This window comes from Enoplosus armatus, chromosome 17 (genome assembly GCF_043641665.1).
Source record: "Enoplosus armatus isolate fEnoArm2 chromosome 17, fEnoArm2.hap1, whole genome shotgun sequence".
Classification (NCBI taxonomy): Eukaryota; Metazoa; Chordata; class Actinopteri; order Centrarchiformes; family Enoplosidae; genus Enoplosus; species Enoplosus armatus.
The window spans coordinates 3,549,264-3,577,251 of record NC_092196.1 but is presented as its reverse complement, the minus strand read 5'-3'; the positions used below and the strand labels follow the sequence as shown (position 1 = coordinate 3,577,251).

Sequence of the window (27,988 nt, the reverse complement as noted above, 5' to 3'; positions counted from 1 at the left end):
GAGACAGAGAGTGAGATAGAGAGGTCGGTACTTGAGGGAGGTAGGTCGACGAACACTCACAGGGCCTCGGTGGACTGAAGGGAGAGGGGGGGGGGGGTGCACAGGACGCCATCGCAGTTACGGAGATGCACGGGAGAAGGGTGTGTGGCGGTTGACTGAGGAGCTGATGGTCAGGTCCCAGAGATAAAAAAAAAAAAAAAAAAACTTCCTTGAGGTGAGAGGCTGGTGTGGGGGAGGGGGAGGGGGGGTAGAGACATAACCAAGCCCCTCAGTTTGCATTAGTGTAGTGCAGCTGTTGAGGTTTGTGTTTGCATATAGGTATACTGTACGTTCATGGCAGTGAGCATGTTTGGAATTGAAATCTGTGTGTACTCTGCGTGTGTGTGTACCTCTCAGAATGAAAAAAACTAAACAAAGTCAGATTGCGAGTGCGTTGATGTGTGTTTGCTGGTGGCAGGTGGTGGGTCTTGTGGGTATTTGACCAAAAAAAAGAAACCCCCCAAAAAAACAAGTTTACAGGGCACGTTCCCCCTGAAGGGGAAAAACAATCCAGTTTTTCTTCTCCTCAAGTCCTCTTTCCCCCAAAGCCACCCCCAAATGTATTTCCTTCTGTGTGGAGGGTTCTTTTAGGGGGCGGCGTGGGTTTCTTTAAGTCACACTTCCTGGTCCTCGAAGACCTCCAGGAAGAGCGGGGGAAAGAGTTCGTTGGGACACTCCACCTTCATATGGAGGAAGCGGCTGGCGTGGCAAGCGCCGATCATGCGCAGGTCCGTCACCTTCATCAGCAGCTTGGGCCAGAAGTGGGGAATGTTGTGCTTGCGGTGGTTGATGTAGTGCTCGAACGCAAGCAGGTAGGCCTCTTGGCACTGCTCGATCTTCTCCACGCTGGTCAGCCCCGAGCGGTCTGCGGGGACGAAGAAGAGAGAAAGGGTCACATTGTCAGTTTATGCGACATTTCCACCTCATCTTGAAGCAGAAAGTAACTTTTCAAATCAGTAAAATGTGTAGTTTTAGTCTCGTCTTGTGTTGAGATGACCTGACAACCATAAGAAGGCATGAAAACATGGAAGGCAAATCAACTCATTTGCATTTTCTTTTACAGATTTTCTGAGTATAGCCAGCCTCTTAACATCTTAAGCACACGTTTTGTTTTTGTAATTTGAGGAGTTGGCTAACATGGAGTGCAATAGGTTGCAATAAAAGAAGGAATGTAAGTTTGTGGCGTCACTTGGCGATATTGTGTGTGTCCTTCGTTGTCTGGTAGTGAAGTTAGAGGTCATGTAAAAGTTTTGTACCAATGTTTATGGAATGTATTAAGAGTAAAATCTGGAATTAATATTCAGGATGCATCAGACTGTTTGCTCTGAGAGCAAAGAGAGTCGCAATCATCTTTCTTTGCTCCCAGTTTAAAAGACATGCACCAAACCCGGGAGTCTTTGTGGCCGCGCTCCACAGACAGCGAGTGTCTGGGAATGTGTGTTGTGCATTGACGGGATTAAAGGCAGATTAGACAAGATTCAGATTGTTTAGGAGGTACGGGAATTAAGATAGACTATGAATGCGGACATTGTTTTCGACCATGCTGATGCCATACTGTAAATACAAGAGTCTGCTTTGGGTGAAACGGTTTCTGTTCCACTCTGATTTTGGCCATTTTCTATGCCAGTGTGTTCAACTTGGTCAAAGTAATGAAGTCAATGTGATCAGGTTTAATTCTGTGGATATAATCAGTCTGACTAAATCAGTCTGACAAGACACACAACTCCTAGTTCTTACAGAGGGGACGACATCGGTGTAAAGAAAACACACATTTTGTTGTTTATGTGAAAAAGTAAAAAGTGAATTCGGAGAACCAGTCAAGTGATCTGATCTGAGCTCAGAAGCAGCGAAGCCTTCACTTGTTGTATTATTTATGTGGCAGTTATTAAATATTTTATTATGTTTTTGCCAGTATCTTTTATTTTAAGCTAGAGTCAAACTCTGCTGACTGTAAAGAATCGAGGTGAGAATCGGAAAAACAAAAACTATTACAACTGTGAGTAACGCCGGCAGTAAGAGGAATGTGAAAACTAAAACTACTTATCGAGATCACACATCTTTACGCATCAGAAGTCTGTGCATGCAGCACACGATGGCGTTACTTGTTCCTCACCTGAGCTCATGAGCAGCACGGCCTGCATCAGAGCCACCTCCGAGTCGTCCAGGTTAAACTGAGCCAGGCTCTTGCCCAAATCAAAGATGGCGTCCGACACCACGCCCAGCCCGCCGTTCTTCAGCTGCTCGCGCTTCACGGCCATCTCGCCGTTTAGCGTCAGCGTCTCGCTCTCTGGATCGTAGCGCACGGCGGCGCGCAGCGACATGATCTCCATGCAGCAGCCCTTCAGCAAGATGATCTGGTCTTCACAAGGCAGCTGGGGGAAACACCGCAGCAACATGTGAGGTCATCAGGGAATAACACGGACATATAAAGAATTTCAGTCAAAAGGGCTGCCACTACTGAAAACTGCTCCCATCTACTTATACAAAATAACTAACAAATGTAAAGCATGTTATGGCTTATAGCAGAACTTCAACATAAACTCTGAAGTATTTTCCGGCTGGCAACATATTGCTATTTGTTAAAAACCCCTTGCGGTTTATTAAAGCTGCACGAATCAAGATTGTTTAACCATGGGCTAAAGTGATTTGCCACTGTTGTGTTTACAGCTTGTTTCTGCTGCCCCCAAGTGGCCAAAAAAAAAAATAGGCTGCACTAATCAACATCTTAACATTAACAATAGATCAAATGACTGTATGTAATGTGGAAGGGGTTGCTAAATAGTCATGAACCCAAGTAGAATCATCACTAGACTCAGTCTAGGCATTTTTTTAGCGTCTTTCAGCTCATTGTTTTGGTTTTACCGCCCCAATCAGCCTCGCCTCGAGCAGCCACAGGCAGCTGTTTTTCTAAAGATCCACTGTGCACTGACAGACAGAAGCTAGCGACTAGCTGGTGAAGACAGTGGAACATTTAGCCACCACGTAGCCAGACATATCCCTCAGGAGTTAGAAGAGACCATGACTCCAAATGAATGCACACGTCACCCCGCTAATGTTGCTGGATGTGTGAATAGGCAACTGTTTGCTAACTTGTTAGCCAGAAACACTGCTAATGGTGCGTTTAGGGCTTGCTGCACTGCCCCAAGTGGCTCAATAATAATAATTTTACAGAAGAGAAAATCAGTGAATGTGGCTTTAAGTTATACTTTATAGATTGACATCAGAGGAAGGTATCTGATGGACTGTTGTGCTCATTGGCCACATAGCATTAATTAGCCCTCAGCAAAAAGGCCAAACGGAAGAAAAATCTGGCTTCGACATGTACAGTAAGAAGGGGTATCATAGCTTTTCTTCAGCCCCCAACATAATTATCTGAGTGCTTCCTTGCAGAGAAAGGGCTATCGTTTTCCATTCACAGCAAATCCCCTGCCACACTTTATGTAACCGGGAAGCCCCCTACAATATACATGACGACTACGCACTCGTCTCGGCAGAGAGCAGAGCAATAACAGTGAGTGGTGAGTCATCACATCATCCAGAGAGCGAGGTGGGAGGATGGGGGAAGGGGCTGATTATTATTTGGTCTAATAGCAGCTGACAAGCAGCACTGCGAAGGCTGCGAGCAGACCTCGCTTGGGTTAGGGAGGAGAAGCGCTCACATGCCAGTAAAAAGTCAAACAGAAGCTGTGTTTGATAGATATGTAAATTACAGATATGAGACACTAAACCTGTCGGCGATGGCGCAGAATGATGAATATTGTCTCGATCTCAATGTACAGCTAAGTATAAAGTAAACTCCTGAATATCTATTAAAGGAGAAATAGCAAATGAGTGAACGAGGGACTGCTTTTGGCCACAGTGTGACTGTGGTGATAAGGCATCAGCTGATGACAAGCATCTACACATGGGTTTTAATGTGGGACTTTTACATGTAAATGAACATCTGTTACATGCAAGCTGTTGCCAAATGAGCTCACACAATGCTGAGGGAAATCACAGCCAGGTGAATCTCAGTATTTCGCAGTATACCGGAGTTTATTTTAATCTGGTGCCTCTGGCGCACCAGCAGTGATGGTTTTTATGTTACATTACATTATTAGTAACATAGTTAGCCATGCTAACGATTACAGCTTATGTTAGAGCAGATAAACCCAATTTTTAATCCAGTCCTCACACTTTGGTTTGTGTTTTTTTTGTGTTTTGTGATGTTTTATACGCTGGGCGGAGCAGCGCCAGCTTTAGGACTGAGTGCCCGCAGAGGCCACCCGTGCCAAAAATGTAAGCACTAATGATAACGTGAGGCACTCCATAGGTTGCTTTTTTTAACTACCATGTACTGAGGCTGATGATAGACTAGAACCCACAAAGATGTTTGAGTGTTAAAACAGATTTAAACACACACACACACACACACACACACACACACACCACCCACTGAACCTACCTCTGAGAACATGGGCAATTTCTTGGCAAAGTCGACGACGCGAGTGATGGCGGGGGTCATGATCTTGGTGAACTCGCTGAAGGCTTCCAGGTCCACCTTGTCTCCGTCGGAGGTGGGCACCATCGGACCCTGGCCGATATCATCCGACTAGAAACAAGACATCACACGGGTAACGGAACCGTTCGTTGGTAAGAAGGAAGGAAGGAAGGAAGGAAATGCTAATATTTGAGCAAGACCGTGAGCTGTGGTTGAAAGCTCAGATAGCTTGTGAGTTGACCTTTTCTCTTTTCTTTTGGAACATTACACCCTTTACATTTTACAGTCTGTCTAAAGAGGGTGGACTGAAACCCTAACTAATAGGAGAAAATCCTGAAATTATAAAAGCTTTACAGACCACAAAATATCGTCGTCTCCAGTCTGGAACCAATTTAAATACCACTGGCCTGTAAAAGATTGGTCCAGGCAGCAGACAGGAGAGCAGACTAAATTAGAGGTTAAATTCCAGCCTGTATTTGAGAAAGACCTCCTGTGAGCTTAACAGGGTAATGCAAAGATAATTAGATGAGCCATGTTGCGGTACAACGTGGACAAATGTAGTCAGTTCAGAAGGTTGCAGCGACAGTAGCATGCTAAATCGTCTGAATAATTTTGTGATGCATTTTTAGCTCTGCATGCAACAGTTCAATCTACTTTGTCAAACAGGCGTGAGTCTTTGGGGGTCAAGGAGTGATCAGAAACACACAGTGGACCACTGATTTGAAGGCGTCCTCCAATCAGAGCAACTTCACGCACAACAGCGCACAGGTCTCCATTCATGGCTACACAGCTGGACGCAACACATCAACAGAATAAAAAAACTTAAATGCATAAAATCATGCACTGACATTTGACACTGACACAGTATTATGGACAAGAACTGACTACTATATTCTGGCTGCTGTCATTAATGGCTTTTAAAATACTACAAACAGTGGAATCACACAGATGCGTCACAATGTTTAAAACAACTGAAGTGAGCTTCAGTGCCGACAGCGCAGGTTTGAGATATCGACCACTCAGCAATCTGTGGATGATGTGAATCACATTGCAGTAGCGTTTTCTTTTATTAAAAGTCGAAATGAAACAGCTTTTCGAGAGTATCTAGCTTCCGTATCGTGACGTATTCCTGAGTGAAACAGTATGGGTATGTAATGTTTTGTTTTACCGGGAGAAAACATGATTGGACTTTGATATGAGAATTCAAAACCATAGATTCATTTCATCTGGGCTTTAAATGTGCACTACTTTGAAACGTAAGCAGACCTCTTAAGTGATTTCTCCTGTGATGTCACCTTCCAAAGCAGATCACAGCCAATCCAGAGTATGAAACCGTGACGTTGCCGCAACAACAGGCAGCACCTGCGCTCTGATTGGCCTTGCCTGCTGTGTCACTTGCTCCCAAATATGGCATCTGCTCTTTTCTCTTGGGCATCCTTCTCTTCTCTGTTCACCTTGGACTCGCCGCCACCCTCTGAGCAATGTTTCAGCAGACCTTCAGAAACTGTGTTTGACTGTAAACCTGTCTATGCCTTCATGGAATGGTTGCCTGGTAACTGTCACCTGACCTTTGCCTCAAGGTAACCGTCGGCGGTGAAGACACATGCGTCTGCACATGGCACCGATCACATGGGACAGGCACGGGGCGGTGAAAAGGAGTGCTGTCAAAACGGCTTCTTTTGAAGGTGAAAAGAAAGTCGCTTTCTTTCATGTGTTTGATTTTTGAAGTGGAAACAACTTTCAACATACTGTGGGCGGCAACACTTTGGAATAATGAGCTACATAAAAGAAGGAATGAACTATCGCGCGGATACTGCAAGTAATTAATAAAACCTCACTCTGAGGGCTCACATGCTGTCGTCCTAGAGAAGTATCCTGATTGAGGCGCTCATTAAAGAACACATGACAGAACGAATTACTTTTCTTCTTACTTTCTTTTTGTTATGCTTTCGTGGATTGGGCAGCCCCGGCCCCCCGGTTGGGGTCATTATTTGTTTACATTTTGGCCAACCTAGGAGCCCATCTGCTGAATATGCTTTAGCCTCTGGGGGCAACGGCCAACGTTTTGGGGCTCAAGAGACAACTGCCACTGGTTTACTTTGATGCTGAAGAAAACTTAAACACATGATTCTCAGGCAAGTTCTGGAGTAATGAAGAGCGTCATTTTTGTATGATTTCTAAAGTCTATGTCACACCAATGGGACAATCACACTTAGAATGGAATTGTTTTAATGAAGACTGCAATTTAATGCTTTCAAAGAGTATTTTCAAAGTGATGGTATGAGAGATTAAACAGTGATTTCAAATAGACATTTCTGTTGGAAGAGGGATGTAGGCCAGCATGATGGAAACTTTTCTGCAAACAATACTAATCCCTGAACGGAACAGGCCATTGAGCCGTTCCTGAAACATTTCCATGAATTATTAACAGCGCTCTGCCTGAAGACACCTCTGTCGGCTCAAAGCTAAAAGCTTACCAGGAACTTGCGCTTCTGTTTCCAGCTGGAGCCCTGGGCGTTGGTGTGCCGGTGGGCCTCGGTCGCCATCCTGATCAGTTCCCACTCCGCTGTGTTCGGCTCCGGCTTCGTCTGCAGCGTCCGCACCATCTCCTCCCTCTTCCTTCTCTGCCGGTTCTCCTCGATCAGACGCCTCTTGGCCACGCGCTTCGACTCGTCCAACACCACTGATAGGCAGGAAGGGGGAAGAGAACAAAAAAAAAAACTTTTATTAATTGGTTTGTCTGTTTATCCGTTTGTGTTGAGCTATTCCTGATTCCTATTCCTCCTGATTGTGTTTTTGTCTCTTTTTTTGCTTAAAATGAAAAACAATAACAACACTAAGAGTCTAAAGCCATGCTAGCGACTCTGTGAGGCTGTTCTTTGGCACAACGGCACTTTCAGCCAAATGCTAACATTAGCATGCCACCACGCCGAGGTATCGTGTTTACCATGTTCATTTTGGTTTAGCGAGTCGCTAATCAGCACTAAACACGAGGTGCAGCTGCCATTCACTATGCAGGTATTTCATCATAATGACGATGATGATGATGATGAACCATCCTCTGGTTGTTGGCTAACAGGACGTAGTCTACAGGGACGCTAGCTGTGAGGGTGTACTCAATAACAGTGGTGCTTTGAGCTAAATGCTATCACCAGTATGCTAACACGCTCCCAATGACAATGATTATTATTTAATTCAAGTAAAACTAGTTCATCCTGAGGGGGAGGTGAATATCTGTACTACATTGTGTGGCTGAGCTGCGCTGCTAGAACGGCTAAAAAGAAAGTGACCTGAAATAGCTGTAATAATGTGGGGAAACCTTTTGTGATAGGGGTCTGTGAGTGGACACTATTTGTCTGAGAACCTTTGTTAAACCGTTGGCCACAGGTGGAGGTTGACATCTTTTCAGCGACAACCGTCAACCAGAGGTTTCGCTGTACATTTCGGCCATTGTAACAAATCTTAAATTACATGGCTAACAGTCATTTCTGCACTGTGCCTGGATGAGTCATTCAGTGAGTGCGTTTAATTGCAGAGCCTCGCTATCTGCGCACTTGAACGCTTTCACTCACATCACATTTAACGTCACTAACAAATGGATCACTTCAACCTCACGCTTTCCCGCAGGAACACGGACCACACGTGTGAATTTCAGCAAATTTGGTCCTGATGTGACAAACATTACTAGACATTAAACAATCTCAGAACTGAAAGCTGGAATACCTTCAAAACATTCAGTTAAATGTTGACAAGAAGTCAGAAACAAATGTCAGACATGACACTGAATCCTTAAAGAGGACCTATTATGCTTTTCCTTGTTTTCTGTCATATACATAGTGTTACAATGTTGGATAATCCTATTAGTAAACTAAGATATATGTATATGCTCTTACTTAGCTGACTCTAACCATCTGACTCTCACAGCCCGGGACTGAAAACCTCCTCCTCCTCCCGGTGGTCCAAAGCTCCTGTGCTGGCGCTGCAAACACCAGCACTGGTGCTCAGAGCGAACGGCAGCTGCAGTTAGCAGCAGTTAGCAGTGACTTTAAAAGCTTTCTGTCCATCAGGAAACTCCGTAAATAAATGAGTTTCACCGAAATCAGTGAATAAAGTTGTGTGTTTTGGTACAGTAATCAGTGAGGCCCAGTCCCCAGAAACACTCAGCTCCAGCAACATCTATCGTCTCATTTGTGGTCTGATAAACAGGACGTTCATCAAATTCAGTGCCCATATCTCTATTTTCCAAGCTAAGTTACTGTTGCTGTAGCGCAGTCGACCACAGCGGCTCGTGTATGAAGCGATGCGCTGTGCTCAGGTCTCAGAGGCGTCTCCCATCCCCTCGTAGGCGGCAGGGAGCTGACCAATCAGAAGAAAGTGGGCTTTTAGGGAGGCGGGCCTTGAAGAGACAGGAGCTCAAACGGGTGTGTCAGACAGAGGGTGAACTGAGGGGCTGCATGAAGGCCCAGAATAAGAGGAATAAGGACTTATTTTATCTGTGAATAATGCAAAGCTACTCTAGCGGTGTCCCAGAATAAAGATATAAAGCTGGAAATGAGCACAATGGGTCCTCTTTAAAGGATATAACAGGACTTGGCTTTGTGGGGAGTACAGTACAGTACTGCATAGAGCTACACCAACGTCACACAAATCTTAAATAAACAATATCTAGTTTGTTGCATAATATATTTTGTTACTATTTGTGTACAGTGTATTCTTCATCGTCCGTCAGTCATGGTTGCGAGGAGATTTGTGATGTCACTCAAAAGCTTTAACAGGCTGGCCAGGATGCAAAGGTGTATCTGTGTGTGTTTATTATATATGTCTAAAATGGTTTCTCTGTTTATTCATTAGCAGGCCTCCACTACGAAAATTACAGCACTAATGAATCTAAAATTAGCCACAAGGACTGAGGGTTTTTACAGCCATGCCAGTGGCCCTATGACTTAGGCATAATGGTACTTTGAACTAAATGTTAAGGTCAGCATGCTAACAAGCTAATGTTTGGCAGGTATGGTTTACCACGTTCACATTCTTGGAATAGCGTGTTAACATGCTAACATTTGCTAGTGAGCACGAAATAGAGTACAAAGTACAGCTGAGGCTGATAGGAATGTATTTAGTTTTTGCAGGTATTATAGTATAATAGTCATAGACTAAAGTATTGGACAAAATAAAAGTTGACTTGATTCAGCTTGGTGAAAAGTTAAGGGATCACCAAAGGTATTATCAACCTCTCATTGCCATCCATAGAGCTGTGCCCCTAGCATGGCTAAAAATAATTCTGCTCTGTGCTTCGAATAAGTTTTCAACAGTTGCATAGTGACAGTAGTGGAGCGCTTTGTAAGCACTAGTAGAGGTAAGAATACATGAGCTTATAATAACTCACAGTCCATGGCCATGCCCACAGAGATGCACTTCTTAAAGCGGCACAGCTGGCACTGGTTGCGTGTGATCTTGTCGATGATGCAGCAGCCGTCATATTTACAGGAGTAAGCCGGATGGAGGTTCTTCTGGATTGTCCTGCGGAAGAAACCCTGAAGAGAGGATAAGGAAGCGGGGGGGGGGGGGGGGGAAAGAAGACAAAGGAAGACACATTAAAATAAAGGAAGAAAAAAAAAAAGGAGCAAAAGTGCAAAAGAAGAACACGGAGACTCCATAACTTCAAAATTAAATCCACCAGTTAAATGTTCTTGTGTTTTGATTAGCGTAAAAAACAAGTGCATTTAATGGGTCATATCACATGGCAGGCTGATGATTGCGTGACGGGATACTGCTTGCCAAGACTGGTTAAGTAACGAAGTGAAGGCTGACTGAACGTCTCTCAGTAACTGCTTTTGTGCAAGACGTTTGTGGAGCAGATTTTAAGCAGGCAAGTATCGGGGAGGCAGGTAAGAATAGTTGCTCTGCTAGTTTGTAAAATCCTTCTGAATACATATCAGAATAGAAAGAAAGAAATGTCTTTTTGCCAACTGGTCACTCCCCAATCCATCATCTCTCAAAAAGCAGCTTCACCAATAATAACATAATAGCAACACAATGAGGCTCTCGTGGTTCCCATGTGAGTACTGAGGCTAAAGCTACATGTCCCCGGCAAAATGTCTGCATCCTCACCAGTGGAAGATCCATGTAGAAGGCATGGAGATACAAAAACAATTGCTCTTGTAATGAAGTGTAGAGCTAGTTAGAGGAGGTGTAGAGCGAAGAGTCCTTGGGCAAGACGCTGAACCCCAAATAGCTCCTGATGTTTCATTCTAACATGGCCCTGTTCAGCTGCTTAGCTTAAACAAGACAGACGTTAGACTTTGCAGCATTAAAGGTCCCATATTATTCTCATTTCAGCTCTATATTTTAATTCTGGGACTCCACTAGAGTAGCTTTGCATGATGCTCGTTTAAAGGCACAGTGTCTCCGTGGACTGAGCGCTATCTATACAGCACCCAGACCTGCTTTATGATCAAACAAGACATGGAGATCTCACTGTCTACAACATGGCACCTTTAAAAGTAAAACATACTGTTTAAAAATACACTCAATAAAGCATGAGGACAGGCTTTTAGGAGGCCTAACCAATATGTTTGGTGAACGTAACGCTATCTTGGATAAAGAGTTTGGCTGGGGTCGAGTGTAAACTTTCCCAAATCCGGCCATGGAAGTCACTCTGGTTTAGGTTACTACTGCGAGTAGTAAGCTAGATAGCACAGCCTGCTAACATTTGCAGGTTCCGTTAGAGCAGATAAAGACACTGTCTAATCCGATTCTTACACTCTTTCTTACTACACCCCCCCCCACACCGTTTCAACATGCTGAGATATCCAAACGCTTGATTGGCCTGCTGTGCCTACTACAGTTGCTAATTTATGACTGGACAATCACTGTCTGGATTGAGTGAGCAGTCAGTTCCACTCTTGTGTCAAAGATCATTTAGCAAGGGGGGGGATGTTCCACTGTACCTTGCAACCCTCGCAGGTGATGCAGCGGTAGTGGTAGCCGGTCGCCTTGTCCCCGCACACCACGCACGGCTCATCCTTCTCCAGGTAGCTGGGGATGTACCCTGGAACAGAGACACTAAGAGCTATAGGAGAGGAGGAGGAGGTTGAAGAGGAGGACAGGGTGGAATGAGAGAAGGGTGAACAATGAGTACGAGCGGAGGGGGGGGGGGGGGGGTTCGGGTGGACGGTGAGGACGATGGGGGTAAGATGTTGAGGGAGGGGCCGGAGAGGAAGACAAAGAAGAGCGGAGGTGATGAGGAGGAGAGGACAAGATGAGGGGAAGGAGGAGAGGGAGGAGGGGGCTGAGTGTTATCACAGGGGCCTCAATGAAGCTCCTGTGCAGAGGGCCCCAAGAGACTGTGATACAGGATGGAGCGTATATAAGTCTTTTCTGCACACACACACACAGGCCTGACATCATGTCAGCTTATGAGGTTTACAGTCACATTCCCAGAATTCATGAAATACGCTTTTTCATCTGGACTCTTCTTTTGCGTCTTTATTTCTCTTGAGAGGTGAAATGTTTCCCTTTAGCCCCTTGATCATTTTAAATGACACCCACAATATGTATGTAAACTTGCCCCCTTTTAGAACTCTAACCCCTAAGCTGTCATGTTGTTGCACAAGGACTGACAGTCATCTGGGCATGCTCACACAGGGCCTTCTCCTCAAACAGACTGCCCACCTTAAGAGTGAAGGGCACACGACATGCATTTGCACACTTTGAGCCATTCATTGAAATGCCTGAGGTAGCCCCCCCCGCCTCTACACACACCTTGACACACACACATGACCCCAACCGTCCGCTCCCTGCGGTGTGCAATCAGTGGCAGCACAACATTTTGCAGCTTCCTTTTACGTTTTTCACGTATGTTTACGTACTTTTAGTTTTTGATAACTGAATGTACTGTTTTTCATTCAAAACTGTAATATTCATTTTGGTCCTAAACTTGTCCAGTTTGGTTAGTCCTGCACCTCTGGAGTCCTGCCTATCTCTTAAGCCTAGGCTTTGAGCACCTAGGTGAGCTAATTTGTGTTCAACAAAGCCTCTGAAGGAAAATAATATAAGTATAAAATGACGAGGAGGAGATTATCATAGTAATGACACCTAGGATGTTATTCAAAGCCCAGGGGAGCCAGCTGCGGAGTGATGGGCTACACTGAACACTGGCCAAATCTTCCAGCACATCAAAAGACTGAGTGTCTTAAAAGAAACCGGTTTTGAATTGTGTTCACTTGCTTGTTTGGAGGTGACAAAAACACAAAGAGGCAAAGGCGGAGAAGATAAACCCTTACCAGACATACTCTTCACCGAACACTGGCTGTTCTTGCTCTTTCTCTTCGGCACATCAGGCCACCTGGGGGGGGATGAGGGAGGGACAAAGGGAGACAACAATGTTGCAATGAGAAAAAGAAGACAACATGACAACATTGTGACGAAAACACATTATTTTTCATTATCCATTCATCCATATTTTTGGGGGGTTACTCGGTTAATTGTATAATTCACTACATGTGAATTATCCGCCCAACACTCAAAATCCCAAAGATATTTAATATGCAATGATGCAAAACAGACAAAAAGCAGTGAAGCTAGAAGCAGGAAACGACTTAAACAATTAGTCATTCAATTGTACAATTGATACAAGGATAATAATAAGGAATCATCAAGTCCTCAGCCATCAAACACATACGATTCCCTACTGCCGCCATTCTTTAATGACAGGAGAAAAAAAGTTTGCAATAAATGATCTCATCAATTTATTGTTTTAATTGTTGATTAATCTGTTTTTTTCAATTAATGGAATAATAATCAAGTGTGTCTAAAATGTAGTACAAAAAAAAAAATCCCTCACGTTCGACTGAAACTAGTGAAGGTTTTGGCGTTTTTGCTTGATAAACGTCTTCAGCACTCGTTCATCACAAATCACAACTCCAAAGCAACTCACTTTAACTTAAAGTGGCATCAATAGATTTTTGGGCCACCTGGGGGCAGCAGAACAAGCTGTAAACACAACACGGACATATCACCATTGAAAGTTATTATGGCTAACGCGTTAGCCAACGGCTGCCACTTCACACATCCAGCAGACACGGAGCAACGTTATCATTCATTCGGAGTCGTATTTTGGATTACGTGATAAATTCAATATTCTTTCCAGAATATTCATCCATTCTCCACTATGCTCACCAGCTAGTTGCTAACTTTGTCTAAGTCTGGTGCTTGGAGGGAAGCGTGCAGCGGGTTAATGAGCCTTTTGGCTAAAACAGCTGCCTGCTAGAAACAAGGCTAATGAGAGCAACATTTGCAGGATGAAAAATTAAACTAAAAGTGCTGCAGAGCGAATTCGTCACTCTTCTCACTCTCACAGGACGGAGTCTGCATTTGCTCCTGGTGGCAGATTTGGATTACCGTCCTCTCTCCCTCCCTTTTTTCTGTCTATCCCCATGCATGGCTGTTTGCGCCACACCCCTCCCATTACCATTCCCCCTCTCCCCTCATAAAATCTCTCTCTCTCTGTCTCTCTCTCACTTCGGCTACTCCCGTCTGTCTGCTCCCGCAACTTCCCTTCTTTCCTCCCTAAACTTCCTTCCTTCAGCAGTATTAGGTAACCCCGCTTGTTCCCCATCCTCCCTCCCTTTCTCTGGCTGTCAAATCCACTTTCCTCTTCCAACCAAAAAAAAACAAAAAAAAAACCCTCTGACGTCTCTTTCTCGGTTCTTGCTGCTCTTCACGGTTGAGCAAACATATTAATTTTATTGCTGTGCACATGGCCAGGCAGTAACATGGTGGGAAACTGTCTACTCAGGTTGCTGGTCACTGTGAGGTGAGCTACCATAACAGAAAAACCCACATTATCATTTCTGCATCTATTAAAAACAAAGAAAAATCTTCATCTTCTATCATTTCATCATATGGAGCTTGTGACAGTGTTGACGAGTCGATGTCCGCCACATGTTTCCACAACATATTACTCAAATTGTATATTTCAAAATTGCCGTCAGGAGGTCTAGTGTCCATTTACGCAAACACACCAACTGAAATAATTCTTTGGCTGTGAGCCATGAGTCAAAGCAGACTTCTAATGAGTACAAAAACACTATAATACTACATTCTACAGTGAAAAGAAGAAGACATCTTAATAAAAACTGCGAAGAAATGTGCTCTGCTGCATGAGTTCATGTTTGGCCACTAGGAGGCAGCAGAACGAGCTGAAAACACAAGTCCACAAGTCCAGTATTCACTATCACGTTGTCGCTCTGCTTTGGTCTCCACCATCTCCTGAAAGAGATATCTGGCTCTTTAGCTGCTAAATGCTCCACTATGTTCACCAGCTAGTGGCTAATCTTGTGTGTGTGCTGCTTGGTCGTGGGCAGGTAGCACACAGTGGGTTTATCAAGGGGCGTTTTGGCTAGAAAACTAAAACAATGAGTTAAAAGGGGGCTAAAGAGCTCTGCAGAGGTAATTAAACATTCACTCAGCATTGGGTCCTTGATTTAGACAAAAGCGTGCCTCTCTTTACTAGCCGTAATGACTGTAGCTAGGCGATTTTATCAGCTGTAGCTAGCTAGCCAAGTAAGCTAACGTTAGCTTTATGAGTTGGTTGAAAACATCATCTCCGGCTGACTTTTTAATTGTTCCAGGATTACTGTGAGTTAGCCGGACATGTTAAATCCATTCTGTACACTTTTGCGCTTGTATTTTTGGATTTCAAGAGGCTAAACAAGACGCCACCATCCAATCTCGACACCTTTCACATTACACATCCATTGTTATTGTGAAAAATATTAAGTACTGCAGCTTTTTTAACACTGTGTGTTAACTTTGAAAATGTCAAACTTTGGCGTCCCAGCGGTGGCTTCAAAAAAAAAAAAAGAGGCTTTAACCACCTCGGACACACGTGGCGCTGCAGTTGGAACAAATGCTGCGGTTGCAAAGCCAGACACAGGAGCCAGTCTACTGCTCCGCTCTGAAGGCATCAGCTGGAAGATCATACGCTGGAAGATTCTGTGGCGGGGTGGGAGCCTCGATAGAAGCTTCGTTTACAATTTCAGAATCACTAACGTGCATTAACAACTGATATCACCTTCACCCAGAATGAAAAATAAGAAAACAAACAAATAAAAAACAGAGGGAACACAGGCACATTTACACAGGCTACAGACTGACAGGCACCATGTTCATTTTCTGATATCTCACCAAACGAACATAACGTGCTGCTTTGAGGGAGTTTCCCCTCCTAATTACTTTAGAAACAAGAATGATAGCAACAAATGAGTCCATGAGAAGTGCTGCCAGAATCATGTGAATAAGTAGATGATTTGTTTTATTTGCAAATTCCGTCTATTAAATATAAATACTTTAATATGATGATCATTTACAAATCCAATTTGACTCGCGACCAATACATTGAAAACGGCAAGGACAAGAATTCAAACTGAAACCGAGGCAAGCCCTTCCCAACTGCAATCAACACACACACGCACACACACACACACACACACACACACACACACACACTTCTTACTTCATCTCTGCTGTGTGAACACGCGCTATGGGATACGAATGTCAGCCGTGGCACACACCCACTTTCAACGCGCAGAAACAGACTCAGAAATATACCCTCACAATCACACCAACCTGTTGATGCAGTACGGCTGTAATATATGCATGTTGCTCCCTTTGCAGGAATATCAGGGGAGGAGAACGCAGCCCGGCAGCTCCTTCTGCTGTTTCAGCCTCCCAGCAGTCAACTTGACTCAGTGCACGTGTCCCATTCAGCCTTCTCCAGTGAAAACAGTTGCTCCAGTTGATCAGTATAACGATCGTTCCTCCAGAGCGTGTAAGTCTGAGTGGGGTTAACAGCAGCTTTTCGTTGATCTATAAACCTCTAAGTGGAGGTCCTTAAAATCGCCTGCCACCAACCCTCCCAGTGACCTGAGCGCTCGGTAAAGTACAGCAGAGTGGAGCAGAGCCTTGAGATATCTGAGGCAATAGTAGCTCTCTGCCTCAGACTTGCTGCCGGGAGGAATGGCTACTCTGTTTATTTCCCTCTCCCCCCTCCCTCTTTCTCTCCCGCTCTCCCTCCCTTCTAGTTGTTGTCGTCCAGCCTTCCCCGCCACCTCCCTGCCTCCCTCCCTGTCTGTCTGTCTGTGTGTGCATGTGTAGTTCCTCCCCCAGTGACACACTCTCCCACACCACAATACACCTTGTCATGCTCCCGTCTACCTTGTACCCCCCCCCCCCGCGCTCTCTGTCACTTCCTGTCCTTGCTTTTCTGTATTTTGAAAATAAATCTCTCTTCTCCTAACTGCCTGGCTTCTTCACTTCGTCTCTGTCTCTATTCTTCTGTCGCCCTCTCTCCGTCTGTCACCTGTCATGTTGTTTTTAAATGTTTTACTCCTGTCACTCTCTCCGTCCATGCCCTCTTCGACTCTATTTTCCTCTTTTCATTTTGTCCCCCAGGAGGAAAAAAAAAAGTTGCCTCTCTACATCCAAACTCACTTAAGCTTTAATGCTAACGTGATTACATAACAGCAGACTGATGCAGTCTCCCCAGTACTGCTGAGTCTTATGAGGACAAAGGGATGCTTGCTATCTCATCAACTGAATTAGACTGCTCTCTGATCTCTTTTTGCTCCAAGTGTAATCGCCACCAGTTGCTGTCAAGGCCACAGTTACAGCTCGATACGAAACTACCATGAGCAGTGTTGTTGAATGGGTACTAGCAGGGTTTATATGAGGCATAAAGGTTACATGGCACCCTCAAATACTGTAAACTCTCAAATAAAAGTGTTCCAATAGCAGCCGGAGCCCTGGCTGGCACTAACAGGACATAGAGCGGGGTTGGACTTAGCTATACTATAACGGCTAACATGGTCATCACAGCACTTATTACATCCACACAACAACAGGGTCATGCCACACTCCCCACTTTGCTGCACTATATATATATATTTTTTTAACACAAATGCAACAGTTTTCATTCACTAACAATTTCCAGTCATTTCTGCTTTGCCGTTTTTCCAGCCGCTGTTGAGCCTCCATCGATGAAGCTCACTTCCTGCAGGTGTTTCACATTAAAAGCGTCCCATGAAAGATGCCCTTTCAATGCAGGGAACGCTGAGTTTCACTGACAGTGGCTTAATGGCAGATCAAACGACCTGACTCTACTGTTGCACAGACGGGATTACTGCTGTGAAAAGATGCTTTCACTTCTAATTGGATTTCCAAGAAAACAGGCAAATAAGGTTGAATGTTCACGAATCTACTGCCACAAAGACATGTCGATGTTCAGCTGGTATTATGTATATCATGCCCACCATCTTTCATTTGACATGTTAGCGTGCTAACATTAGCTAATTGCACCCTTGAAGTTGATGGGAATGTGGAATTTGGATATCAACACTTATGTTAGGGGGACATGAATGACAAAACAGTACATATAATGCATAATCCTGTTACTGAAATAACCTGGCGGGGGGAACGGAGCCCAGCCAACCAACTACGGACAAAATTAAGTAATAAATGCTCTCCTTAAAATAGATTTGCTTGATACATGAAGGCAAACATACTAATCTATTAAACATTTATATTTAGCTTAGCTGCAACGGCAAACGGGGAATACAAGGACATCAGTGCAGACAGATTGGGTACACAGAGAGAGAGAGAGGTCCAATGGCATTATTTACAGGACACCAAATCCTTGATGAAGAAGTGGCACGACAACGCAAAAACTCTGAACTAAAGCAAAAGTGCACCAGTAGGCCAGAAAAGCGCGCCGCGAGCAGACTTTTGTAATTGTTAATTCCGTCCTCCTTTCTAAATAAAAGTTCTTAGATCGTTAAACAATGTTGCCTGACATCACCTCTGCTCGTCTCCTCCATTTTACTGACAATGTCACCCCTTTTTCGGGCCTCAACCGTGCAGACAGTTTTAGCAACACCTCAAGGTAAACTCCACCGCGTCAGCTATCTGTCAGATGCCTCGCTGACTGAGGAGCAGAAAGCGGCATTGGAAATGTTGTTTTGGAGAAAAGGAAGCCAAGGCGCTGCTTTTAAATTTAGATTTCTGGTGTTTAGCCGATGGTCTTATCGAGAGTGACCGCCGGGAAGCGGTTTCGGTCCCTTGGCAAAATCACATGGCCGTTGTTGGACACACTAGGTAACCAGTTGGTTGCAGGACAGAGATGTCGTACACAAATCCGCCCTGTCATGTGTAAAAGTCCATACGCCTCCGTGACTGTGACGAGCCTGTGAGTGTCATCGTATCAACAGCATTGTTTAAAAAAAAAAAAGTTTTGTGGGGTCTGACCTCAGTGATTCTGAAAGGGTTCATACAGTCTCTTTCCTCTGGTGATCGCACAAACAAACACACACTAACACACACACACACACACACACACACACACACACACACACACACACACACACACACACACACACACACACACACACACACGTATGCAGGCGGTGTTATGTCACTATCAGTGCTGGCACATTCACGTTGCACAGTGGTGTCCAGACCACTGTTTTCCTAGAGGCCCATAAAAACACTGCTAGTCTGGATGGATTACATGGATTGTATTTTGAAATCTAAATATCATCTGCAAGCACAACACTCAAATACTGAATGTAAACGCTCATTTCTGGGGGAGAGCCAGACAAGTACAGATTAGTCAAAGAAGATTTAACATGTTGATTGGTGAGATTTAGAGGTGCTGGTATGTGGATTTTGTTACCTTTGGACAGAGCCAGGCTAGCCGTTTCCAGTCTTTATGCTAAGCAAGCTAACCGGCTAGTGGCGCTACCCTTAAACAAGAGGGTGGTATCGATCGCCTCAGCTAAATCTCAGCAAGACAGCGAATGAGCCTACTGTATATCCTGAAATGTCAAACTATTCCTCTGATTATAGAAGCTTTCAATAATATTTCTTTTGACTTAAACATACACTTTCATTTTGAGGTCTCTAATCTTTTGTAAAGAATGAATGATGGAGCAGATGCATGTTAAATCTTTGTGTCTGATTGGCTATTTCTCTCTGAGCAGGCGTGATTAATGTCAATGTGATGTCATCTTTAGTTCGAACACATGAAGTTCAGTTTACCCGCCTCGATGAATACGCTCAGCCTGTGAAAACTGTCGCACGCTGTCTTCCGTGGCTCTGGAGGAGATTTCCGATGTTTGAAAAAAGAATGAATAATGGAAGACATTATCAAGTTGCACAATGGGAAAAGTAGGATCTAGCATTTTTGGAGTTAGACATGATATCTTGACCAATTCTGACCACTTTTCATGTGTCCCTCTCGAGTTTCCCAACTTTATCGATAAAGTCCAATACTGAATTACTCTTATGTGATTGTCTGAGTTTAAATGAATACCAGCCCTCGATTCATCCACAGCTCTACAGGTAGAGCACTGCATTAGCAGGGAGATCGGTGAAGCATAGGTCAGGGGAGTCATTAAAAATCCAGCTGTTGACCAAAATGCCAATTTCATGTGTTAAGCCCAAATTTTCAGAGTGATGTGTCACTTTACCCAGTGGCCTTTCAAAATCTCATCAATCTGTTAATCAACAGGGTCCATGAAACACCAGCAGACCATGCCAAATTCAAGTAAGCCTGGAAAGAGTCTGCAAGAAGAGACTAAACCAGAGAATCAATCCAAAACAATCACTATATAAATAACCAGGTTGAAGAAATGCTGATTTCACAGCAAAGCATAAGGCAACCCCTACAAGGCTGGATGCAGCCACTCAGGAGGGCACAGGCGTAGAACTTCCTGAGACTCTGTTGGCCTGAGCCAAACTTCCTGCGCTGCCTTAGATAATAACCTCACAGCTGCATCATCTTAACCACAGTTCCTGAGTGTAGATCCCATGACAGGTTCTCTGCATTGTGCACAGTGAGGAACTTAAAAGCGCTGACTTTCTCCTTCTGCCTCTGTTAATGGAGGAATGCTCGCCTGTAATCCCCCACCACCTGCTTGGTCTTACTGATGTAAAGGGGGAGGTTATCTGGCTGGCACCGCTGCGACAGATCTCTTTATGTCTGCCCTACAGGCCGACACGCCGCCGCTGGAGGTCAAGCCAACTGTTGTTGTGCTGTTGGTGAACTTCAGGGTGAGGCTTGTGTGGCATTGCTCGCAGTCATGGGTCCAAACAGAGGATGGGGAGTACAAGAGGGAACCAAAAAAAAAGTTACTTTTTAAAGTTGATTTGGAAAAAAAGATGTGCTACACAAGCATGTGATGGACAACTGTCACGCTAAAATGAAATGACATCAAATTTAACTGAGGTGAAATGACTTGGATTGAGGGTTTATGTGTGTTTGTCTCTAGGGGTGCTGGGCAGTCATGTGTAGTCCTGCGGTGTGGACAGCGGCGCACCAAGGCCCACTACACATGATCAGTGGTGGAGTTGTGCTCGCCACAAGGTGGGGTTCCCAGCCCAGTGCAGAGGCAAGGGGTAGCGTAGGTTTGCGTCAACATACACAAAACTGAATTGTGTGCTATTGTCTTCTGGCTAAGACTGTGGTGTACAGTTAAATTCTGGGAATTCTGTTTTAGGTTGTTTTTTTTTCTTTTTAGGGGGGATATATTTTGCCTTTATTGGATAGTGACAGCTTGAAGAGAGACAGGAAAGGGAGGGCGAGAGAGAGAGGGCCCGGGCTGGAATCAAACCTGGGCCACTGCAGTAAGGACTATATGCCTATATGGTACACGCTCTACCAGGTGAGCTACCGGGGCGCCCCAGTCCTGGGAGCTCTTAAAGGGGAACTCCACCAAGTCTTGGGGAGTAAAGCCTTCAGGGGCTCCAGAGGGAGCTGTGGAAAATCTAACCTCGCAAGACCACACATTTGAAAATTAAAACGTTAGAAGAAGTGTGCTTACCAGACTTATGTAGCCCGCTCCTCATCTCTGCTTGAGGCTGGCGACTTAGCGGCTACTAGTGTAACACACCACAAATCTTCGACCGAACTGTCTGCGGTCCAGTTGCATTGTGGGCAATGCGTGGAAAGAAGACATCTTTGGTTCTGCTGCTTCAATTTTGATTATTTTAACTGTCCATCATGAGTCCAACAATGTTACAGAGGCGCAATGTTAAATTGGTGGAGGACTCTTTTAAACACAGAGAATGAGCTTAGAAAGGTCAAAGTTGAAAATGACTGTACTTTGAGTGCAGCAGAAAGTTGTTCAATCCGAAAGGCTTGCAGTGCCCAGGGTAGCCCTCCGCAAGGTTTGGCCTCTTTGCCACAGAAACCATGGTCCGACTTGACAGACATGGGGTGACGGGGACAAGAATGAGCATCGGGCGTGACAATCGCTCACTCCATCCCCTGTAGAGACAGGACAACCAACGCAGCAGCTGGGACGGCGTCCTGACACGAGGTTATGATTCATTATATTTGGCCTCGCTCGCCTAGTTTTACAAATTCTACGACGTGTTCAATGATGTTGATCCATAGGAGCAAAGAGCACTCGTCCAAGAACAACTCTGAAACATGGCGAATGGCGTTGATCCCATCTGTAAGTTAGAAAGACACCAAGCTATGATTGGTCGGATTCCAACGCGCTGCCCCGCCTCTCTGCCACGTCACGGCCAGAATTTAGGAATCTATGACCATCTAATTTGACACACAAACACTGCGTAGTCTGATCCCGGCATGAGACACAATTGTTAGTCATTTTTTAAATATTATACTTGTGGCATCTGAAGCCGTTACCGATTCCCAAACAACAAATTTGCTTTGAAAATGACTCACAAACACCACCTTCTTTCTTGAAGTATGCCGTGGTAAACAACAGTAAATATTTAACATAGATTTATTCACGCCATGGTTCAGAACTCCCTCAGAGGCTTGTGAATTAACACACTGCTGTTTGCTTGTGCTGCTTCAGCTAATATACCGGAGGACAACGCCTCACTAAGAGAGGAAGAATGGCCCTTTGCAAAGGGGTGGAGGCCTGTTTGCTCATTTTACCTGCAGAGCCATGCTGTTCCTGGTATAGTCATCAGTGTCTTAGAAAATATACATACAGGTATTAATCAGCGGGAGCAGCAGGAAGTGAGCACTCCCTAATATACACACAGTATACTGACGTTAAGCAACTTCAATACTCGAGTTCAGTGCATAAGAATAATGCAATGCAATGTTTCCATGGCTATAATAACCTCCATGTAAATGTTCTTTACCATGATTATGAGTCAGACTGCCTTTATCAGTTTGAAAGCACAAGAGCACTGAACAACTGCCGCCATCACTGCTCATTTCCAGCAAAAAGCCCCCAGGAGAATCATGTGTTTTGGCTCTTAAACTGCGATGAAATCAGCTCCTTTGTGGGGTGTGGGACAAGAGCTTTTTGCATCAGAGATGCTCAAAACAACATGCTGTGTGTAGGTGAAGTGCTCGCTTTTCATTTCATTGCTTTATCCGAAACGGCCTATTTAATAGTCCAGCCAGCGCTCACGAACATCTTAACAGATACCAAACCCTGTATGAGCTTTGATCACAGCCTCGTCGTCTTGATTAAGATCCACATCAAGTCCATGTGATGGTGGTTAAAAGCTCCTGCGAAACAAAGCACACCAGCTAAACCAGCCTGCAAGTCTGCTTCATCTCTGCTGACCTGAACGTCAGCAGGACCACACCAGCCTTCATGGCGTCCGCGACGCTTCACTCAAATGGACACTTGTGACTAAGCTAGCCGTGAACTTACGAAGAGCCGTGCTAGCAGCTCTGAGAGTTTCGCATTTTAGCATGCTAACCATTGCTAATTAGCGCTAAACACAAAGCACAGCTGAGGCTGATGAGAATGCCATTAGTTTTGCAGATATTTGGTCATAATCCTTTTGACCTGGTGATGGCGCTAGAGGAAAAGTCAGGGGATCACCAAGGTCATCAGGATACAACAAAACCTTCTGTGCAAAAACACCTCGAGTAGATGTTCTAGATATTTATCAGGATGAGTGAAAACATTCACACGCTGGCGGCACTGATTGGACCGATAAATGTCTGCATCGAATTTCATGGCAATCCAAAGGAAGCCCAAAGCGGGAGGAGGTGTTTTTCCCCGTTCTGTCTTCCCATTTCTTTCTGAAAAATACTGATTTCTCCATCAGCTTGGCAAAAATGAAGCATAACACCCATAAATACATAAATAAGCCTCTGGGTGCCGTTGCTATGGAGAAGAAGCCAGTCAGAGGATGTGAATCAGAGCCGTTAACGGCGCCTGTAACAGAATGTTAAGCTAGGCGATTGGATGATTCTTGGCGAAATTCACCTTTGGAGTCTGAGTAAACTTCCCACCTTACGTTTTTATGTGCACAGGCTGGTACCTTCGACTTTTTTAATCAAAGAACCAGATCTTTTTCTAACGCAGTTATTCATCTTTTGAGGATTCAACCGGCAGAGGCTCACGCACATACAAGCTTTGAAGTCGCCCGACGGGGAGTCACCTGAAAAGATGAATGGGACTTTCAAGCTGGAACTCAACAATGATCTAGCTGATCACGTCATGTCAGTGTCAGTAGTCAGAATCTCCCAGTGAACCTTTCATGCATTTCATATCAATAATTCAAACTTACCAACTTACTACCAAAACATAGTTTTACACCAGGACCTCCAGTTTACCTGTTATCATTTCAGTGTGCCAGATACAAGGAATCATCATTCAGTACCTTCTGCTATTCAGCCCATTTCCATTTTGTTGCTTACAAATGTTGAAAGCTAAACTCGATAAGGCCTTTAAAAGGATTCGGATTTGTTATCGGATTAAAAAACAATGAAATATCATAAACTCAGATGAATTAAATGAATGTTTTTTTTGCATGAACCTGGATCTGACGGCACAGATGGCGTCCCCAAAACCAATTATTAGTATTGTACTTTACAAATATACAGGAATATTCTAACCACAAAAAAAAAAATACAGCCCTCTCATTTGCAATATAAAATAAAGCCCCGAAAAGCCCTTCAACAGGCAAACACACACACACACACACACACACACACACACACACAGTTACAATCCTTTTATTTAGATGTTAATTGAATTGAATGCTGAAAGCCAACCGGCTCCTGAAATGTTCAGAGGCTTCACACTGCAGTTAATTCTGACACACACACACACACCAAATTCTATTTCAGCATCCCCTACTCCAGGCTATGTGAAGCTTTTCATCATCGTGTGTGTGTGTGTGTGTGTGTGTGTGTGTGTGTGTGTATCCCAAATGCTCCGTGACTCAGAAATCACAGAGAGGAGGGGTCAGGGCATGAGGCAGCGCTCACAAGAACACGTGCATGCTCCATGACACTGTGAGAAACACACGCACATGCGCACAAACACAAAGCGACAATCCCCTGTTGTTGTCACATATCGAGGCGTCCTGAGCTGTCCTCTGCCTCCATCTGCCCCCACTGCTCCTAATCCAGCTCTCTCCACTCCACTAATCCGCACACACACACACACACACACACACACACACACACACACGCATAAACATGCACAAACATCTCTGCTGGCAGAAAAAGAGTGATACACCTTCATACACACATACACATACTGTACATGTTCAATAACAAAAACCCATCTGCTCATGGGAGGATACACACACACACATGCAGATGGCACACACTCAAACCACAGAGGCCTCTGCCAAAGCCTAATTACCTCCCCAGGTAGATGCTACTTTAACATTGTGCTGGCTACATCCCACACTTCTTATAGGAGGGTAACCATGGCGATGGCTATACCAAAGCTCATGGGGTCACCAAAATCACAACCTCTCTCTCTGCTGTAGGCATGTATTTGTGCAGCATGTTTTCATATAAATAGTGAGGTAGGAGAGGAGCGAAAAGTGGGCCTGATGGTAGTGGACGGTCTTCAGGTCATCACATCTGATGGGTTCCTCTCTATCCGGAGAGCGAATGTGCGCAGCGAGTTCCAACGCCACCTTCAGCTTTTGAGGCAGAGGAAATGAAGTTCGGCATATTGCGGGATGCACAGCAACTAAACTAAACTGCTCTCAGGCAGAAGTGAGGCCACGCTGGAAAAGATATCCAGAGCAAACAGCTTGGAAGGTGCCTTGGCTTACTGATGAAACACAAGAACAGCAGCCCTACGCACACATCACTTTCCAGCTGCATTCTTTTACACCACCCTCTGGATATGAGCACAAAATACATCATCAGTATTTATCAGCTACAATAATACTGTAGCTTCACACGAACTTTGAGTAACTACCGAGGAACTGTCGGGCCCACGATGCATCCAAATCCAATTTTGTTAAAAGTATTATATTCATTTAAATCAGTTTACATTGCCCCAATCATTTTTCACAAATGTTATTATATATTTACAGGGTTTGTACAGCTTTTTCAAGCACTTTCAAGGTACCTAAACCAAAAAATGTCCATTCTGAGATCAGAACGGTTAAAATGAAGCATTTTCCATTCAAGACTTTGTATTTCAGGAATTACTAGTTAAAAAACATGTCAGGGGGCTCTGTGATCGTTGGCTCCTCTTCCATTTTTACATGGCCTTGATAATGCAAAGAGGCATTCTGCAGTCAAACTTCACCAAGATGGAGGGTTCTTTAATCAAACAAACAGCGACATTTCCCATCAGCTAGCGAGAAGCTAACAACAGCAGTGGCTGCTTCGACCGAGGAGGAGACCCTCGATTGACCGCTTCGGCCTGAACGGCGAGGGTCATGTGACTGATGTAGACAGCCGAAGGCGTCGGTACGCTAGCTTTTGGTAGCCTTGCTAGCTTGTCGACTTGTACTGCAGAAGAGGGAAGAAGCTCACAACACAGCACAAAGACGTTTTTAGAACAATGCAATAGCACTAACATAATATACTTCTTATAAAAACAATGATTTGATGATGCATATTATCACACAGCACACAGAACACATTCTGATGCTGTCCAGCTAGTTAGCCAGCTAGGTATGTAGCATGTGTAGCCTTGTTGAGCTACAAAAAGCTACTTTTGCAGTGTTGCTGCACTAACTAACAGGAGCTAACTGGCTACATCTGGTAGCAGCTGTTGAGCGTTCTCGCTTGAAAAGGCAGGGGACGTGTGATTGGCTGGAGCGTGAGGGGGCGGGGACAACGCTGCTCTGAAACAAGACGTTTGGAGAAATTAAAATATCTATGATGAAATCCAAAGGGAGAGCTATTGTGGTAAACATTTCATTTCGCAGTAATGAGTTGAGCTAAATCATTTCTTGAGGCATCTCACATATTTCATTTATTCATTTGACGCAATTTATTCATGTGATGTGGGATTTCACTTGCTCAGTGTTCGCTTCCCCTTCATCGGCTCTGAAGTCGGCCTCTGTGAGTTTATTTAATGAAGCGGTGGGAGCAGCGTCTGTGTGTGTGTGTGTGTGTGTGTGTGTGTGTGTGTGTGTGTGTGAGACTGCACGTGCCGGACAAAGAGCACAGATGGCAGCGTGACGGATTGTTCTGCCTTTATATAGCTTGTGCCACGCAGCCACTCATCTGTTATTAATCATCGGTCCATTTTCTATTCTTCCTTCCATTAAAGCATCAGTGTCTCTGGACCTCTGTCCATCCCCATCTCTATAATACACAATATGTCATCCAGTGGTGTGATGTGAAGTGCATGCGTCCGGACTGTGAGCTCTGCATCAGTGTGTACTTTCATCCCTCCGTCCGTCCCTGCCTGCAGCCATTCTCTCACTTCAGTCAAATCCGCTGTTAATCTCTGCTTTCCTTTCATGTTCACATCAAAGATGGACACACACATGCAGTCGTACAATCCATCACATTTCAGTCAACACACACACACACACACACACACACACACACACTCGCTCCGTCTCACCCTTTCTCATCGCCCTCCGATGAGTTGCTATCCTGCTTGTTGGACATTGGCTCCATGAAGCCTCAGTCCCGTCCAGCGGCCAATCACAGGACAATGAGGCGGACCCCCGACCTCGCCAGCCTGCTCAGCATTCGCCGGCGGCCCCTTCAACAGACAGCCATCTGAGAATGCGGGCTGCGATTGGCTGGGAGGAGCACGGTGGGCGGGACATCAGTGGGAGCAACAGCAAGCTGGAGGGGCAGAGAGAATAAGACACAGTAAGAAACAGACACATAGTGACATTTATACAATTAAATGTTACACTACATTTGAAATACACGCTAGTATTACTACTATTACAGACGTGGTTCCTCTGCTTACCATGTACACCCTGTATGTTTACATGCAACACAGAAGATATTTCAGGGGTTTTTCTACTTAAAAATCCAATGATTTCTTTCCCGCTTGCATTTTAAGACATTTTGGTTGTGTTCAGTATAGCACTGAATGTTCACCGAATTATGTAACCACAAGGTTGGATTCAGTGTCGAATGGAGGACTGGTCCTTTAAAGACTGAAATTATACTAGCCGTCAGCTAAGGAAACCCTTTCGGGGCTGAAACGAACAATTATTTTCATTATCAAC

General features: G+C 44.6%; 1 protein-coding gene across 4 annotated transcripts; it reads right to left on the bottom strand.

Moving 5' to 3' along the window:
- Positions 1 to 653: 653 nt before the first annotated feature.
- On the bottom strand, positions 654 to 27,419 carry LOC139300172 (thyroid hormone receptor alpha). Of its 4 annotated transcripts, none has more exons than XM_070923178.1 (8): positions 27,364 to 27,419; positions 12,805 to 12,866; positions 11,470 to 11,591; positions 9,906 to 10,053; positions 6,997 to 7,202; positions 4,484 to 4,630; positions 2,153 to 2,411; positions 654 to 904 (listed from the first exon to the last, which is right to left on the bottom strand). In XM_070923178.1, the coding sequence occupies exons 1-8, from the start codon at positions 27,417 to 27,419 to the stop codon at positions 654 to 656; spliced, it is 1,251 nt and encodes a 416-aa protein (XP_070779279.1). The 4 variants fall into 4 exon arrangements, with proteins under 4 accessions (XP_070779279.1, XP_070779280.1, XP_070779281.1 ...); XM_070923179.1 differs by having other exon boundaries at positions 11,470 to 11,570; XM_070923180.1 differs by lacking the exon at positions 27,364 to 27,419 and adding an exon at positions 16,151 to 16,182.
- Positions 27,420 to 27,988: the final 569 nt, after the last annotated feature.